This window comes from Pocillopora verrucosa, chromosome 12 (assembly GCF_036669915.1).
Source record: "Pocillopora verrucosa isolate sample1 chromosome 12, ASM3666991v2, whole genome shotgun sequence".
Lineage (NCBI taxonomy): Eukaryota > Metazoa > Cnidaria > Anthozoa > Scleractinia > Pocilloporidae > Pocillopora > Pocillopora verrucosa.
Genome location: NC_089323.1, coordinates 14,769,095 through 14,787,025, shown reverse-complemented (window position 1 = coordinate 14,787,025; position 17,931 = coordinate 14,769,095). Strand labels below are relative to the sequence as shown.

Genomic DNA, 17,931 nt, shown 5'->3' with positions numbered 1-17,931 from the left:
AATATAACAAGTACAAAACTGATAACTGACAAAGGACACTAATGGAAGACGAGAAAATAAACACCTAACACGAAACTATGAAACACCAACACTAACAAAAAATGATAGTACAAATTCTTGCGCCTACAATGTCCTCTCCCTTTATCGATATTTTAATCAAAGATGCTTGTTCATTGAGAGCGACGCTATACCTTTCAATCTCGGTTTTCGTGTTTTTTGCAAAAATTTCATGCGCTAAATGGCTGCTACATCGTCGATACCAGCCGCCGACAATTTTCAAAAATTTAGAAACTAGCACAATCCCCCATGGCCACTTCCTTAACAGTGTGAAACAGATGAAAATAGTGTATTTTAAATCATATCTCTAAAATGCGAATGAAGATACTTGTCGAGGGAGGACCATGACAAATAAGACAAGAATGAAACAAGCCACAGATTTGGTTCCATAAAATACTTTTCTGTATTGGTTTGCATTTCTTTGAGGTCATATTCAAAATTGAAAGCCAATCCAGCTCCGTGGATGATTTTGTTAAGAGGAACCTCTTGTCCTTATGAAAACCCCATGTCAACTGCAATATAAATTTAAATTAAGTTTACTTTTTAACTGAACACAAAGCACAAAGAAGGAGGACGTTGGAGGTTAGCTATGAATATTTAAATGTCCCTTTCCATATTTTTTAAATCACATATACAGTGGCGGGCAACACAAACAGTCCAAGAAAAAGTAGGGCTGTGATGAAAGCAGACGAGATGATTAATGCAACGCAGTCCTCCAACAATTATGAACACAACAGTGCGTCGAAATTCGAGAAAATCTCCGACTCCGTCATAGGATTAGATTACGAAAACAGACTTCATTATGTAATAGCATTTTGTGCAGTGAATGTCATCTTCTGTATCACTGCTTCCTTCGGAAACATTGCGATTCTACTGGCGCTGTGGAGGACGCCCTCTTTACATTCAGCAGCAAATGTTTTGTTAGCAAGTCTTGCGGTTTCAGACCTTTTTGTAGGTTTGCTCATTGAACCATTCTATATAACATTGGTTTTAACAAACGCAACGTTTCATTCTCGAACTGTAATAGTGTTTGAGTTTCTAAGCATCTTTCTATGCACTGCGTCTTTTACCACCACGACGGCAATCGGCATCGACCGCCTCCTCGCACTTCAATTGCATTTGAGGTACAAAGCTGTTGTAACGCCGCTTCGTATCACCTGGGCAGTAATTGCAATTTGGATAATCTCGGGTATCTTATCATGTACAAGGCTGTGGACTAACGAACAATTTTATCTATCTTTGTCTTCCATAACATTTGTGTCTCTAGCTGTAAATTTTTTTGTCTATTTGAAAATCTATCTCATTGTTAGGCGCCATCGATTGCAGATAGCACATCAACAACAACAGCAGCAGCCACAACAACAACAGCCCAGTGAAGAAAACATTTTTCGTAAAATGAGGAAATCTACCATAAACACATTTCTCGTGTGCATTTTACTCATTTGTTGCTACATGCCGCATTCCATAATGATAATGAGCAACGTTTTCCGGCCTAATATTCTAGGAATAACGTCCATGATACTTTTACTCAATTCGTCTTTAAACCCAGTGCTATATTGCTGGCGAATCCGTGAGATTGGTACAGCGATGAAGTATACATTTCGTTGTTGTTTTTGATAACTTAAACAATTTTGAAAGATTTAAGTCCAGAAGTCTTCGGTAGTTATCAGCAAACGAATTGCGTTCACTATTTAAGAACAAGTTGAATTCATAGTGGATCTTTATCGAAGCATTCCAGCTTCTGACATAGTGGTCATTCACCAAGTTAAAACATCATATGCCGCCTACATCCTTTTTCACAGCAAAATGTAAACAGAAATTGAAATGAAAGATGACATCAATCAGGAAATGACACCTGCATACTCGAATAAAAAGAATTTCGAGTATTCCCGCTAAAATTCGAACCTAGGACTTTCCGGTCGGACGGACGCTCTGCCACCGTGTAAGTAGTTCCATATAATAATAGCAATAGCACTGGAACAGGAATGTCGATATGTCAGTGACACTTTTTGCACAATGATCACGTAAACGAGGACTGTAAATTTCAATTTCAAAAAACATTTACCATCCTCGTTACAGATATTGAAATCTTTTACAAGATATTTTAATTAAAACCTGAAGTCGTAATCTAAGAGGCAATTCACTGATTTGGTGAAAACTTTTCAACACTTGGCCATGCAGAAGATTAAAAGATCGCGTGATGTGAGAAACAATGAAAATGTTGAAACGTATTCATTGATGAGAGAAGGTAAAAGGTAAACTTAATTTAATAAAACAATTTCTGACCGAGGAGAGCAATCAATGATAAACGAACTAGATATCAATATCCCGGATGATTCATTGCTAATATCTTAATTTATTGTAGTAAAATAATAAAAAACATGCGCGTAGCAGTAAAAATTTCTCTGTTCTTTTACGTGCTTTTCAGCTACAAAACCTACCATTTTTCAAAGGAAGAATTACGGAATGTGTTGCAATTTCAAAAGAACGGGTTTAAAGGTGCATACCGTGATGACCATATCAAGGGTCTTTGATATTAGCCAATGGTGATTGACAATGGCTAATGTTGGCTGACGATAGCCAATGTTGGCTGACGATAGCCAATGTTGGCTGACGATAGCCAATGTTAGGTGACGATAGCCAATGTCGGTCCACTAACGTACAAATAAAACTAGTTTCCTTGAAAAAATGATTAGTAATTTATGTTTACACGATTTCCTGGTGCGGGTTAGGGCCTTCTGTTTTTATTTGGTTGTTATTTAAAATTTTTTTCTCATAAGGAACTTTATAAAGAAAGAAAACATTACTCAATTCTTGTGTTCATAGGAATGAATAAAAACATACCTGATCAAAACTCGGCTTTTACGTCTGAGTTTATGGCGGTGTCTATGGTAACCGGGGAATTTCACCTTTCCACTTTAAAACCGCTAATCAAATATGGAGAAAAATTCATTGAAAATAAACAGTTCGTTGAAAAAGCTGTTAGCTCTCGCGAAGATCTTACAATAGCGAGAGCAAAGGAAAACTGGGCATAAGTTCATATGATGCTGTTCTTGATTAAGTGAATTGAAGGTCAGTAACCCGCGAGCAAACCGGAGCGCGTCTTAGCAAATAGGTATACTAGTGCATAGTGATCTTAAATAAATAAACTTTTTTATCAGTTTAATTTTATATGCACGCCTACTTTGATGAACGAAAAATCGAAAATAGCTACAAAACACAAAAAGCAGCGATCGGGAGTACTCAAAGGTTAATTTTGAAGCTGCGTTTGTGAATTGTTTAACAGACCTGTGATACCACTCTTTGAAAACTTCATTTAAATAGAAGATAACAGACATATGTCTCAAATATATTGTAATGTGTCTTGCCGGATCCCAACCGCAAAAATGAAAAGAACGAATACGGTTAGCACGTTTCCCGAGGGCGAGTCGAACAGAAAATAAAGAAATAGCTTCTATTCACAACAAATGGCATTATTTTTCAGAATATGATTATTGCACTTAAGGTTGAAAGGCAAACTGCAAAAGATTTATGCTTGCCGCTTAAGTTAGACGTGATTGGTGGAAATCTCCGTTGAAATGAAACTGGTAGAACGATAACATTACAAAGCAATTTTCAATTAAGTGTCAAAAGTAATCAGGGATTGCTTTGGTTTAACTCTACTTCACTTTGTGATTGGTCTAGAAAACTCGTGTCACAACCAATCAAATGCAAACTAAAACCATTCACAACTTGGTCGCCCGCGTTTTCCCGCGCTTGAGGCTGTTTGCTCGTTTTTTTAGTTTTTGTTCTCATTGGCTCTAAGATGCATTTACCTCCCTTTGATTTTACGACACTTAGTCGAAAAGCGCTCTTATGGAATTGTCATACGGTAAAGTTTACCAGGTGCAATCTTCGTCAACTTCTGCATTCGACTTATCTTTACCCGTTCTTTTTTCTAGTTCTCTCACCAGTGTTTCCCAATCTCCCTCAAATATTCGTTCAGCCATGCATATCTTGTACTTTTAACCACTGGAATTTTGTGTTTCGTCAAACAGTATTCCAAAGTTGAAGTTTGTACTTTCTTCTCTTCTCCTTTTTGTTTGAAAATATCTGGAGATCGTGACGAGAAATCTCTTTTTTAGGGGAAGGGAAGGGGACGGTTTAAAGCTTCATATTTAATTATGCTATTAGTTCTGCAGATATTCACGTAAAATGTGGTTTTCAATAACGTTTTTAAGTTTCTCGACTCTGCACATTCGTCAAAAATTTGTAAATTTATAGTTGTAGGCGCAAGAATTTGTATTGTTATTATTTGTTGTTGTTGTTGTTGTCGTTTCATAGTTTCGAGTTAAGCGTTAGGTTTCTCGTCTTTATTAGTGTCCTTTATCAGTTACCAGTTTTGTACTTGTTATATTTATTTGCATATCGTATACGGTATGTTCTGTTCGCGCGTTATTTATTTGTTTAGTTGTCTAGTTTGCGAAACATATCGGAACATATCGTGCCTTGGGTTTCATTTTTTCGTCTTTTGGTTTGGTCACATTCGTCTTGTGAGCGTCCTTGTTTATTTCGCTTTGTCGTTTTCAAGTACTTTCACTCATACGTTGTAAGTTATTTTATGCTCATTCGCGTGTTTGTAATTTTGTTATTTTCAGTTACCATGTTCAACAATGTGTCATGTCAAGTTTGTTAAATTTTCGATGAACAGAAGTTTGTTCCAGTAAAGTTTGAGTACGAGTGATTAGCGTTTGCGGCTATAATAGTATCATAAATGATTGAATTAAAATTTTGGTTGGAAAAAAATTTCTTATCAATCGATCTGAACTGGGGGAGCATACGTGGCATATATATATATATATACATACATATATAGTACCTTTCATTAAAGGAAAAAAATCGATCCAAAGCTAATGGCGATATGGTTCAAATGCTAAATTAGTGCAGTAACCGCAGATAAGTCAGCCCGTATGACCAATTAGGAAACGGATTAGAACCACGTGCATATCGTTCAAATCTGGAAAGATACCGTGATCACAATTTATTCAAAGGAAACTGCTCGACCTTTGCAATTTCATAAGGCTCCTTCAGGCACAATTGAATTTGAATTCTTTAATGGAATATATGTGTTGGAGCTTTGATTACTGATTTTATTAATATAATCGATAACAATTTTGCCTTTGAACGGACTCTTTTCAACAAAGGCTGATATTTTTTAAAAATTGTCACGAATCTACAATTTGGAGAACATAAGCGTCATATTTCCACTTTTTGCCCTATTACAAGTAAAACAACTGGGACATCTTATATTTTTCTTGGTACTAAAAAGAAAAATGTAGAGTTATGTTCGTATGAATCGTTAACATCGACCGAAAGTTCTCGAAGAGCTTTCTGATAGTAGTTGCCATCAGGAATTCTTGGACTGAAAGCCTCTGGGATACCAGTTTTTCTCTCTCGAGTTTTCGCGGTAAAAACAGGTATATATCAAATTTAAAAATTAAAACAATGAAAAGCTAGGCATTGAGTAATTTTTGAATTTAAAAAAATAATTAAGTGCTGTAGAACCTCCACCTGCATTTTCTTATTGGTATTAATGTTCGGTTTCGTTTATCTCACATTCTTAGCCATAACTTACAAGTTAAAATTCGTTTTTCCTCTATTTGCCACCGATAACACTTGTGATAACCCAATTCAAAGCAAAATGTAAAATTGAATGAAGCATCGTTTGTTAATTTGACCTGTTTCATGCGGTTGTGAAACTTTGAGCTAAAGTTTCACTTCTTAATCACCTTTGGACAGACGACCGTCATATTCGTTCCACTAAAACTTTACGGTAGAGATTGTTAATAAAGGTAATGAGGATTAACTATAGATTGGCTAGTATGTTATTACTAGTCGTTCAATTGCAATCCGTTTGTCTGCCTGTATGATCGAACTATGAACACTTAAGTTTTCTGACGCGATGAGTTTGAGTGCTTTATCAGTATTGTTGAAGTCTAAGATGAATCCAGTCTTTTGTGTCAAGTGATTTGTCAAGGTAATCAAGAGTATTTCTTTGACTTCCATACTGTGCGTGATGAGTAGGAGTGAAGATACACACTTTAATTATCATCAAGAACTCTCGCGAAGTCATCTTTAATTACCGGAGAAAAAGTCGTATTCTATAGAAAGTATTTCGGTTGACGCATGTAAACCAAATTTTGACAAGAGCTTAACCGCTTGGGTTTATTCTTTTAGTTTTTCCTCCCACACAAATCAGTATATTCAAGTAAAGGCTAACATGTCTCTGATCATGTTTTGTCTGGCTATATCCATATTTTCAGCTTAATTGCTTTGGTAATTAATGTTCGGATAAGTCTACCTCAACATCTGTTGATAACTAAGTTTTTTGTGATTGGTTCGGGTGATTCTTTTTAAGCTGAATACGTGCTTAAATAACACTGTCGGTGTCAATGCCACAGCAGTTGACCATATGTATGAGAGAGTTTTTCAATCTTAAAGACTGCTACCTGCTACGCATCTACTAAGGGTAAGATTCACTAATAAATTTATCTAGTTGTATCAATGAGTTTTGTTTTACAGTTTTTTTTTTTTCCCACAAAGAATATTAAGTTTTTTTCTTCTGGTCGTTGGACAAACCTAGACGATAATTAGGAGATCGTCCAAGGTGTTTTCAAACAACACTGCTATACATATTGCGGATTTTTTTCAACTCTTTTTGTTAATGCGAGAACTCTCGGGCATTAACAGGATTTTGTCGCGGTTGGAACATCTCCATTGTAAATCTATTGAAGTAGCCACTCGAGCAAACTTTTAAATTGACGCTAGTTGTCAGCTTTGGTGTCAAAAGTCTTTACCTATTTTGAGATATTTCTAGTTTACGCCTGACATAATAACTGATATTCATGCGTTCCTTGTTGACCTTTTTAGTTGAAGATTTGAAGATTATTATGTTTATAAATGTTCCATGTCGAGGTATTCCTAGTTGTAACCGGAAACTTTAACATAATATGTTTGCCCTCGAACTCAATCTGGCAGCGCGCTTGTTTGATGGAGAGTTCAATAATCAATGCCAAATGCAGTTGAAGCAACTCTAATTTGGTCATCATAGCTAACAAGCCCTATTTTCAAGGCCTGCCAATAATACTAAAAAGATATCTTATCGCCTGAAGAATTACTATTGGTGTGACTGGTAAATTTTTCTGTAGTGTACATATTCGGCCGGCTGCAAGCTTCAAAATTTACTCCAAAAAAATTCTCTTTCACGTGTATTTTCCAGAAGAAAAAAAAGGCCTCCAACTCTTTTGTTACAGCACGATAAGTTGCGTGCATTTCTTTCTAGGAATTAAGGCATTTTGAGTGGTAAACCTCCAATTTTATGATAACTTCAAGCATTTCTTTCTGCGAATAAAGAAATTTTGAGAGTTAGTCCTCCAATTTAATGATCACTTCACGCAAGGGTGATTACAGAATGGATTTCAGTGACGTTATACTCGGCCAATCAGAAGGCACGTACGTCGAAAATCATTTACGCGATTATACTAACACGCCATAGATTGATTCAATTATATTTGGGAACCTAGATACTGGCTTTCGGTCCAGTGGGAAAATGCTAAAGCTGGAGTGTTGAAGAGGACGAATAATTCTTTCTTATTGAATATAATTGTAACGTAATTGGTTGGTTTTTAGTATAACTTTAATTAATATGCAAAAATCTTGTAATAATTTGTTAAACTGGCACAGTATTGGACAAAACAAAGAAAACAATTTTCTGCAGAACTTTGTTTCGTCCAGTTAACCTGCAGCTGTTTATTATCAAGAAAGGAGACCGTTGTTCTCCAACGCTAACTTGTTAAGAATTCTCTCCAATGAACAAAGAAGATTTGGTGATGTCATCTATGGTAATATTATGAAATGAAACTTCGCTTCAAAGCCGTCTTGGCTAGAATAACGAATAAGCTAGAACCGTCAAGTTTCCATGATATTTGAAATACTTCACAAAGAGAAAAAATTTGCATTTCGGACCAATGGTCTCAAATGCTGTGGTGTGCCCGTTTAACATATCAATTACAAAGATCTGATAAGCACTTCTCAGCTCTAACCACTGAAAATTTCCCTATGAATCAGTGAGGGGAATATGGTTCTTTATCGAAAAGAAAAAAACAAAAACACTTGGCTACTGAGTTTTCTTTGACTTTCTTATCACCAGTTTGTACGATAATGAATTTTATGTTGGTTTGCCATTTCAGAGAGTTGAAGAATAATGGTAACCACAATTCAATATGCGTCCAGAATTGATGTTAACTTGTGCTAAGAAAGGCCTATAACATACGTTAAACACGGACGTCGTCTCATCTCGGTTGCCAGACCTACTTTGACGCGAGTCACATTTTACGACCAAAATATTTTTGCCAAATTAGCCAAGATTATTGACCGATTTTCCTAGGCATTGGAGGGTCCCTTTCCTCTTAAAATTTAACGAAAAAAACAAAAGCACGAAATAGCGGGCTGCTCCAGCAATCTGCTGAGAAAAGTCTCGAAAATATCCTGCGACGGAAATGGCCTTCGGTTTTTTTTTCTGCGTCGAGGAAGTGTTATAGGTCGAGTTTAAATTAACGATGATCGATTGTATGAGAAAAAACTAGTAATAAAAAAACAAACATCAAAAGTATTACCAAATTAAATGCGATTAAAAGCAGAGCGAGCATGCACCCTTTCCGCCTGAGAAAATAATTTCAAGTCCCTAAATTAGTGTGAGCTCGCTTTTAAGAGGGATGTCATCACCAGACGGAAGTCTGTCTAATGTTGTTGAATTGAAAATCAAACAAAATGTTAGCTTTAAATGCTTCTAATGAATATTTCTCTTTATTCTCGCCGCTTTCCTGAGCACGCATCTCTTATATGGAAATGAAATGAAGAGCATGATAAATGTCAAGAAAATATTAAATTTGTGCCAAACATCGAGTCCAAACTCGCTTAAAAAAAATATTTATCATGGAGCCAGTAACGCTGAAAGGAGAATTAGTTTTACAATAGATCTATTCAAGTTTGTTATAGAATGATTATTTTTTTCAAAAGAGGAGTTGTTTTTATATTTTAATAATGGAAACCAATTTCCCCCGGATAAGCTTTTGAAAGATAACATGGGTTTAAATTTCCGTTTAAAAAAGAGTCACGCTGTCAAAGGATCCCTCAGCCTTCTTAATAGAAAAGCGAATTTTGTGTATACAACTTTTACGAGAACAAGCTTTAAAGCAGGAGAAATTAACTTGTCTTCGATCAAATTTTTCGTCAGGTTTTAACTTTTTCATCTTCGTTCTTCAAATAGTCTTCGCTTTATCCTCCATTGCACACTAGCAGAAACAAAATCTATGATAATTAGAACTAAATCCTTTCACTATCTTTTGCTAGGAAACCCTTGCTTCCTATGACAGAGAAAATTTTCTCCTGAGACACCCGACGGTTAAAATTCTCCTAACAAGCTGTTTTCGCGAGGAGCATGATCAAAATTGGTAACATGAAGACATCGAAAGCATTCCGTCTAGCTGTTCTGCTTGTATTCTTGGCAACTTGTACGGAATTATCGACTGGTTTACCAACATCGTTAGCAGATAAAGGTAGGTATAAAAGTTACTTTTGAGCAAGTTATCATTGGGCAACCCGAACGTTTTAGGCCAACCTTTAGCTCTATTTTCCATCGGTTTTCGGTTTTCGGTCAATATAAAATTAATTGCGCTTCAATTTTCTGCCTGAACGAGCAAATCGTGTGAAATGATCTGAACGTTTTCGGCGATTTAAAGGAGACACTGGCCATGAAGTGTCTAAAAAAAGACTCGATGAATCGTTTATTTCTATCCCGAACCTTGTTGTGTCGTGACGTGCCTTTTAGAACACAAAATGTAAAACAGAATTGTTCAGTTTGGTTACATGATTTCGAAGACAATGCCTATACATTATAGACAGCTGCAGAAGCAATTGTATACTTAAAGATTAGTTGCCAAAAGCTCCACATTTTTAAAATTTTCAAAACTAGGCAGCATCATTTTTAACTGAGTACTGATTTAACCTGGCTGCTCTTCTGTTTACAAACACATGTTTTTATATAATTCGGCCACCAAATATTTTTCCGTCTCGTCTTACCATGCCCTCTATTTCACAAGCGTTTAATAAAGTTTTTTAGCTTCATTATTATGTGTTATTGCCCGACCCCAGATCCCCTCGGCAAATATTTTTTATTCTCACCAATACTAGCTTAGGACAAGTTTTTACTCTCCCCAAGCTTCCCTCAATCTTACCCATCCAATATGGCGGTCTCTTCACTGGATCGTATTAATGAACCCTTGCTCGTCAGGAAATACGTTTGCTATGTTAGGAATCCTTCCCACTTCTTTAGTCCTTGTAACTTTTATCGTCTTTTTTCTTCTTCCCGTACTCGTTGTCACTTTTTCTAACGGGTTTTTAGGCGGACAGGATAGCATCGCCGAGGAAGACGTCGATTTTGAAATGAATTTGAGTCAGTCGTACTTTTCGTAAGAATTTCGCGAATGGACGCATGCAAGAGTTTGTAATCGCTTTATGCATGTAATTACCGTAGTTACCGGCCGATCTCCTATTTTGTCGCGTTCTTGTTGCCGTTACCGTTGTGGTTTGCACAACGTTCCCTGACATTGTTATGGCTCAGTTTCCTTAATTCTAAGTATTTGGGTTCCGCCGCTTTTACACTGTTATTCTAAAAAGAAAAATTTCTTACTCTCTCACAGAAAGTCTAAGGTCTCTTCCTTGCGAAGATAGCTCAGACAAATACTACTGTTTCTATGAGATCGCACTGGAGGATGCTTGTGATGTAAAGCCGTTTGTAATGATGAAACAATGCAAATTTTCCTGTGGCTTCTGTTAGTAAGTATTAACTTCTATATATTGTCATTTATTCAGCAATTAGTTTTGCATTACCCATAATTCAAAAGAGAGATCGCGGTTAGGATCTTTTTTATTTAAAGATCTCCCTCTTCATTTCCAGGGCTTTCCCTTTAAGAACTGATTCACAATTCCCTTCTTCAACCCATCTTCACTAACGTGTCATTTCGTAAAGAGAAAGCCGGAATTGAAATAACCCATATGTCAACTCAGCAGATTGGTATAATTAATACTATTGCTTCAACCTCACCTCCCAATTCTACCCCCTCCCCCTTCAAGTATAAAATTACAAATATTACCCCCTCCTTCCCCACAAGATTATAAAGATTTCTAAGGCAAGGCCTTTGATGAAACTTTCATTTTACAGCGTAAAATCACATTGTCAGTAACAGAAATGCATGTTATCAGCCATATTAGACTAAAAAACATTGCATTCTTATCAGTCTTTAAATTTGGATTTAATTATGACCTTTGTCAAATCGTCTAAATACATGTTTTTAAAAAATATTTCTTAACGATTTCCTATTACAAAATAAACTTAATTTTAGCAGTTTTTGCGATGTATTTCCGTTCATGGGTTATAATCTTATTGTAAAAATTAAGTAGTTGTTTGTTTAAGGCTTTCCAAGAAAAAAAAAAACAGGAAAAGGCAAGCTGTGTTATCTCACTGAATTTTAAGATTTCAGTTGCAGCTGAGATTCTGAATTCCACATAGGTTTTAATCAGAATTTTTCTCTCTCTTCCAGGTCATAAATGGAAACTGTTGTTTAACCGGCTACATAATGCTTATTCGACTGAATAAATAACTTATTGTATAAGATATAGTTTAGGCATTTTTCAAAGATATTCTATTCGTGGACCGTTTCAAATTCAAATGTAAAATATACTGATAAGTGATATTCATTGTCTTACGTATTTTAAAATGACTCAGAAATAAATCAGAAGTCAATCACAGCGAGGAAAATTACCAGGAGACAACGGGAACTCGAAGAACAAGCAAGCTACTAGAAGCGTGGGAAAACACGTGCTTGGTTTTAGTTTTGCCAAGTCGTGCTTGGTTTTAGTTTTGAATCTGATTGGTTGAGAAAATGGCAATAGTTTTCAGGACCAATCTCATAACGAAATACAGTAAAACTAAACCGATTCCGGATTAGAGAGTATTTAGTATTATCAACTGAGTTGATAACGTAAATTGGCCATTATAAAGAGTTTTAAAGCTAACATTCGCCGTGACGAAAGGCTAACGCTCGAAACGCCAGCTTTTAAACTCTTTATGGTGGCCAATTTACGTTATTAACTCAGTTGATAATACTCTCGCCGACGCAGTACCATAGTCTATTTAGAAACTTACCCCCTTTATTCAATTCCGATTTACTTTAGACACTCAATTGAAATTTGCTCTCATTTATTGTATTGAAAAAATACTTTCCACTTTCTTGTTTAAAATGCTTCAACTAATCGAGTTAACTTTTCTAGTCATTTCTATTAATCTTTGCATCTTCTGCTAGACATCAAAAGAGCTTCGTCCTCTCTTGTTCAAATCGACTACAGAAGTGGAGTTTACTAAGTGTCAAAAATTCTGCTTTGTCGTTAAACTTACTACTTTGACTCTGGGATCAGATTGCAAAAACGCTGTCTTGTTCAAAATCGCGTTTTTTAACAAACTTGCAAGACTGATATGTATATCGAGTGACCGGAACGTTGTCGTATCATGTTATTCTTATATTAGAACGTGTTTTGATTTTGAATTAATGCAGACTTCTCTAAACATTCCAAAGCTTTCTGAGGTTAACCGCACCGTGCTGCAAAACATGAAAGATACAAAATGAAGGATTAGGGTAATTTCCCATTTCTGAATTACCTCTGGCCTCTTTCTCAAAGCGAGTCCTGGTGCTAGTTTCATATGAAAATATGTTTTTTATTCATATGCAAATTAGATTGATTTTCTTACGAATGGTTGAGCACCAGGCTTCGTTTTGAAAAAAAAGCTAAAGTTAATCCGGAAATGGCGGATTGAATTCATGTAAAGTTTACCGAGTAATCCTCTCAGCGTGATTTACTCACTTCGTATGCGACTCATAGTTGCTGAAAAGCAGGCTGAGATCAGCCGAAACTGATCCAAATGAGATCAAAGAGGAATAAGAATTATGAACAATGTCTGACCTTTTTTCGGAACCAAGTGTTAACATGTCGAGGAGAGACCCATAGGCACTCTTAAGTAGTATCTCTTTTTCCAGCTTTAAGCGTTTTGAAACAGTGGCGATAAAGAAACTTGAAGTCAACAGCTTTCACTTAGTGAAAGCTGCATTCGCTTCACCGGGAAGATAAATTAAAATCACAAAACTATACCTTCTGCATCATCGTCATCATTTCAATGTATAAGCTTACTCCGTCAGCTTCATTCTTCTTTCATATCGCAGCCACTTTCTGATCTGTTTGAGAGCCTGTGCGTTCCACGTCAACACTACACTTGACGATGACAGCACAAGTTTTTTCCTTGACGCGCTTTCATAGCTGCAGATCAGAAACGTTCTTCTCGCTTTAATAGAGGGGCAAAGCTTTTTAGTACTGCTCCAGATCTTTATGCGGCCGGTGTGAATTAATTTGTTTCCTTGCTTGAATACTCTGGCAACTTTTCCGTGGATTATCGTTCCTTTATTTCCAACTCCCTCCAACAGAATCACTCTGAACTTAATAACTGAAAGGATAGATAAACGTAGTGTAAGAACGTGTCATTCGCTTTGTCGAAGGACTATCATTTGAAAAACTAGCTTCACAACTCTTTAAGATGGCGATTCATATCAACTCATCAACTCAGTTGATAACAAAATTATCTTGTTATATCCCTCGCCGACGCAGCACTACAGTTTCTTTACAAACATACCCCCTTTATTTGTGGATACTTTAAGGGATACTTTAAATTTGCGGGCGAATTGATAGCATAGGCGGAACGATTATACTAATTCGGGATCGAGTGCAATTAATATATATGCGATCTCTATCGCCAGTCACGATATGAAATTACTGACCAGTAATGCATCCTTTTGGGTGTAAGTGAGAAAAAAGAGTAAGAAAGAGAGAGGAAGAGAAAACGAAGCTATTGTCTGGCTACAGTAGTTGAGAATGGTCAGAAAAGAATTCAAAATATGACAAAAAATTAAATTAAAGAATCGCCGGTTGTTTTTTTCGAAACTTGGAGTGCTTTTCTTTATTTGAGTGTCAAGGCATGTTTTTGTGACTCTGTTGTTGTAAAACCACTTGAAAACTCTTGTCCTGTAACAAAATTATCGCGTATCGAGTTATTTCAGCCGTTTACCAGCACATTCTAGCCTCACCGATCAAATAGCACCATCTCGATCGTGAAAAATGAGGCCATCTCGCTCGCTCGCGTACCTTTGTGCCACAGGCCATGTAATAAAGTAATTGCAGATATATAAACCTCCTTACCATAATCGAAATGTTTGCTGGCGTAATGCTGGTAATCAACTGGAAGCTCCATTCCACAGGAGTCATCCTTTACATCACCTAACATCGTTTAATGGATGAAAAAGTTTTAATGACATTAGTCAGAATGATGTTGATAATGTCAATGACGAAGGAAATGCAAGTAAATAGTTGCAGTGATATAGTGACATTGATATAATGATAGTAATAACCTTCCATGAAAATCATTTGACCGATTTCCCTCATAATTAGTTCCTTCTCATGTCTCAATGCATCAAAATCTTGACAACAACTTAAGATAATAATCGTTCTAATTTTCCTCTTACAAGTCTCAATTGGTGGTAATCTACCATTTGATTAGAAGATCGCGATAATGTTTACATGTGTCTGATCGTTCTCTGACAAATTTGGAATTGTTGCCTTTCTCTAGCAGCAGAGAAAAGAAACCACGGACCATTCCAAAGGTATGTTTTAGGTCAATGTTAAAAAATTCACCAGGAAGGATTGATACTATTTGGAGTTGTTGATAATGTTGTTGCCAATTAGGACCTCGTGAAAAAGGAAGAGTTTTGTTGTCCATATAATGTGTCCAAAGTCCGCTGAAGGTTTAGTTTCGGAACACGAGGTGAGTTCAGAGTAGTAACCTTTAGGATTCAATTTTGGATCCTACGATAGAAAACCAAACGGAGAATATGAACTTGGTTCACTCAAAGATAAATCAAATAAAGAGACTTAAAGATACACAAAGAGACGAACTGCAATCTTCACTATCTTATCACTATTTCCCAAAAAAAATTAAAAGTAATCGATTTTTCGACAGATTACCATAATTGGCTCGATATTTACAGATTTTGCTGCTCAACGAGTACATAGCGACTTACTTGCGGGCTGATGAGCGGGAACAAACGACATGGGTTGAACACACACTCCATCGGAGAACTTGGGGAGCTCTTCACACCTCAGAAAACTTGGCCACTGCTTCCTAATCGCGGGACAGCCCTTCTTGATTTTCTCACACAAAAATCGGCATGGTTTAATGACGCCCTCTTCAATTCCTGGCAAGCAAATGGGCAGGTAGAAGGAACAGAGGAAAAAGGCGGCATGCTTGGCACAATTCGCGTCTTCAACAAACGTCGAGCTGTAGTAGTCTATGGATCGTCTAGCCAACACTTGGCTGCGATGGCCAACAAAATTTGGGAAGCGGGTGAAATTGTATGGTAAAACACGGACGCACAAGGGAACTGAGATTTCCTCGCATCTTCTAGGAAGTTTAACCCGAAATTCATGTGCGGTTTGAAAAGTTATAGGTATTATTGTCAAAATCCAGACCCAAGACATCTTGTTAACTGCAACTGAGGAGCCGGCGCACTTTGACTTGCAGTCCTTAAGATACTTATATATGTGTGCCAAAAAAAATTATCTTAGGTGTACCAGGGTAATGTTGAGCCCTCTACTCCCAAGATCTCATCAGTAATTCTCCTTTCTGTCTGCCACACAATTCTTATGTTGTAAGTTTAGAGAACTGGGTATTCGATCAACTGATAATCCTCTAATTGATATTTTTCTTTATTCTCATGACTTGTCTGCTTGATATTGTATTAACACTGTAGGGAGAAATTCTGTCTTGGTCACTCATGGGAGTTAAGGGTTCAAAGAAAAAAATTAAGCCGGTTATGCAACAGGAATTGCTCTCATCGCACCGAGCTTTCCCACAATATTTTTCTATATTAAGAAATGAGGATAATACTTGCTGTCAAGTATTGTTATTTCTATTCAAACCAAATCTCATTAAACGGCCGAGGCAGCTGATGAATAAACTCCTTGTTGTCTGTGGGTAGCCCTGACTGATTGGGGGCTCTAAAGTTATTTAACGCAGACTCCGTTGCACTCTGGATCAAATTTTAGGATCACGTATAATTCAGAGAACGACGATTACATTTTCTTTCTCATCCACCTCGGTAACATTTTCATCTAAAAGGACCTCACAACAAGTGAGGGAAAGCATAAAATAACAAAAGCAATTGGATAATCCAATTATTATAATGCAGCTGGCGCTTATCTAGAATGTACTAATCACGCGACGGAAATTCGTATGGCCTGCAAAAGCGTGCTAGTTAATTATTTTTCTATCCCGCTGGCGGGCTGTCATTGATCCTGTTAACCCTGATATTTGCGATCAATGTGAGCGATAATTTTTTTTATTCAGCCTTGGCTTGCTGGCCTGCAAAGGCGCTTGGTAAAAAATTCACGGTCTTGTTCGAAAACAGATTGCCGAAGCAGAATATGACTAGTTTCTCATTCCTACGTTGCTTGTCTCTCGATACTAAACAAATCAGTGTTTGTGTGAGGCATCAATCAGAAGCACTGCGAAGACAATTGAATATTTTCCTCAATCTTTCTCAGCCCTTTTCGTTAAATACCAGAGGGGGAAAGTAAAAATGGTAATTGATTAAGTAATTTCACGACATTCTTCGATCCAGCTATGTAAATTTACGGTTTCGTTCAGTTTCTATTCTCCGTCGCAAATTGGGAAAGATACTTGCCACAGAGAGAGCTAATGGAAGACACGACTAAAACACAGGGCAAGCTAAGTTTTTTCGTTTGCCACAATGTGAAATAAGAATCCGATAGTTTTTTATTTTTCGATCAAGGTCCAAAGTTTTCATGACTCTTCTGTCTTCGGCTTGTCGCATATTTGTGGAGAAACTAAATTACCAAATTAGATATGAATTATAATGTTTGTGCCAGCATTCTACCGTCTATACGTCTGTTATCTACATTCATTCGATTTAGATTTAATTTACCTTTGCGCAAACTGAATAACAAACCTTTCAAAAACTTCCTCGCGAACTATTTGCCATTTTGATTAATGATCAAGTATTCAGTGACTCTTACACTTTATCCGATGGTTTAAAATAAAATACGAGCGGATATTTTGCGAGTTGCGTAATAATTTTCTAAGGGCGAGGAAAAATAAATGAGATCGGCAAAATGTCCGCACGTTTAATATATTAAACCATTGTCTAAGGGATTTATTATTCAACTTTTGTTTCCTTTTTTTCACTTATGTTGATTTTAATTTTTGAAATTCAAAATACGGCCTTATTTGTGTGTCGTATCTATCACATAAGGAGTACGCGAGAGACGAAGGCCACATGAACGAAACCATGAAAGTGTTCTCTGTGACCAACAAAAAATTTGTCGTGCTTAAAAGTTCTTGTCTTTAAAAAGTCAAGTCTAGAAAACGGAAAAAAACACAAAGTTTTGTTCGTTGAGTGCTGTCATTTTGTTTCTCTATATTTAGCCCTGTTTTACGATGCAATACCGTGGTATATTTTGCGCGTTCTCGTGACCTTATTTGGTAAAATGACATAGTAGTGGTTAAATGAAATAAAATGAACATAAATAAATGAAGGCGATCAGCATCCATCATGCTAATAGAATAAGGAAACTGGTGAATTTTAAACTTTGCTTGTTAACAACAACCTCTTTTAATTCCTGTCGAATACTTTGTCACGTTATTTCTCCACTAACTTT

At 36.5% G+C, this 17,931-nt stretch overlaps 2 protein-coding genes and 1 long non-coding RNA gene across 4 annotated transcripts; 2 read left to right on the top strand and 1 right to left on the bottom strand.

Annotated features, from left to right (window-relative positions):
* The first annotated feature begins 750 nt into the window (after positions 1-750).
* Positions 751-1,674, top strand: LOC131778945 (beta-2 adrenergic receptor-like). Its single transcript, XM_066158896.1, has one exon. It carries the CDS (start codon positions 751-753, stop codon positions 1,672-1,674), a length of 924 nt encoding a protein of 307 aa, XP_066014993.1.
* A 4,812-nt stretch (positions 1,675-6,486) lies between these two features.
* On the top strand, positions 6,487-12,414 carry LOC131779081 (uncharacterized). Of its 2 annotated transcripts, none has more exons than XR_009339753.2 (4): positions 6,487-6,565; positions 9,448-9,653; positions 10,797-10,932; positions 11,697-12,414. It is a non-coding gene; the product is annotated as an uncharacterized lncRNA (long non-coding RNA). The 2 variants fall into 2 exon arrangements; XR_009339754.2 differs by lacking the exon at positions 6,487-6,565 and adding an exon at positions 9,219-9,331.
* LOC131779052 (secreted frizzled-related protein 3-like) lies at positions 12,339-15,732 on the bottom strand. Its single transcript, XM_059095586.2, has 4 exons — positions 15,276-15,732; positions 14,398-14,475; positions 13,300-13,648; positions 12,339-12,752 (listed from the first exon to the last, which is right to left on the bottom strand). The coding sequence occupies exons 1-3, from the start codon at positions 15,730-15,732 to the stop codon at positions 13,335-13,337; spliced, it is 849 nt and encodes a 282-aa protein (XP_058951569.2). The 3' UTR covers positions 12,339-12,752; positions 13,300-13,334.
* Between the last annotated feature and the right edge of the window lie 2,199 nt (positions 15,733-17,931).

What these genes read in the sequence shown, in the direction of transcription:
- LOC131778945 (XM_066158896.1), top strand. Translation starts at nt 751, where the DNA reads ATGATTAATGCAACGCAGTCCTCCAACAATTATGAACACAACAGTGCG.
- LOC131779052 (XM_059095586.2), bottom strand. Translation starts at nt 15,732, where the DNA reads ATGTCTTGGGTCTGGATTTTGACAATAATACCTATAACTTTTCAAACC. An exon ending in TCCCGCTCATCAGCCCGCAA is followed by an intron (nt 14,476 to 15,275) that starts GTAAGTCGCTAT and finishes AAACGATGTTAG; the next exon opens with GTGATGTAAAGGATGACTCC. An exon ending in CAGCAAACATTTCGATTATG is followed by an intron (nt 13,649 to 14,397) that starts GTAAGGAGGTTT and finishes CTATCCTTTCAG; the next exon opens with TTATTAAGTTCAGAGTGATT.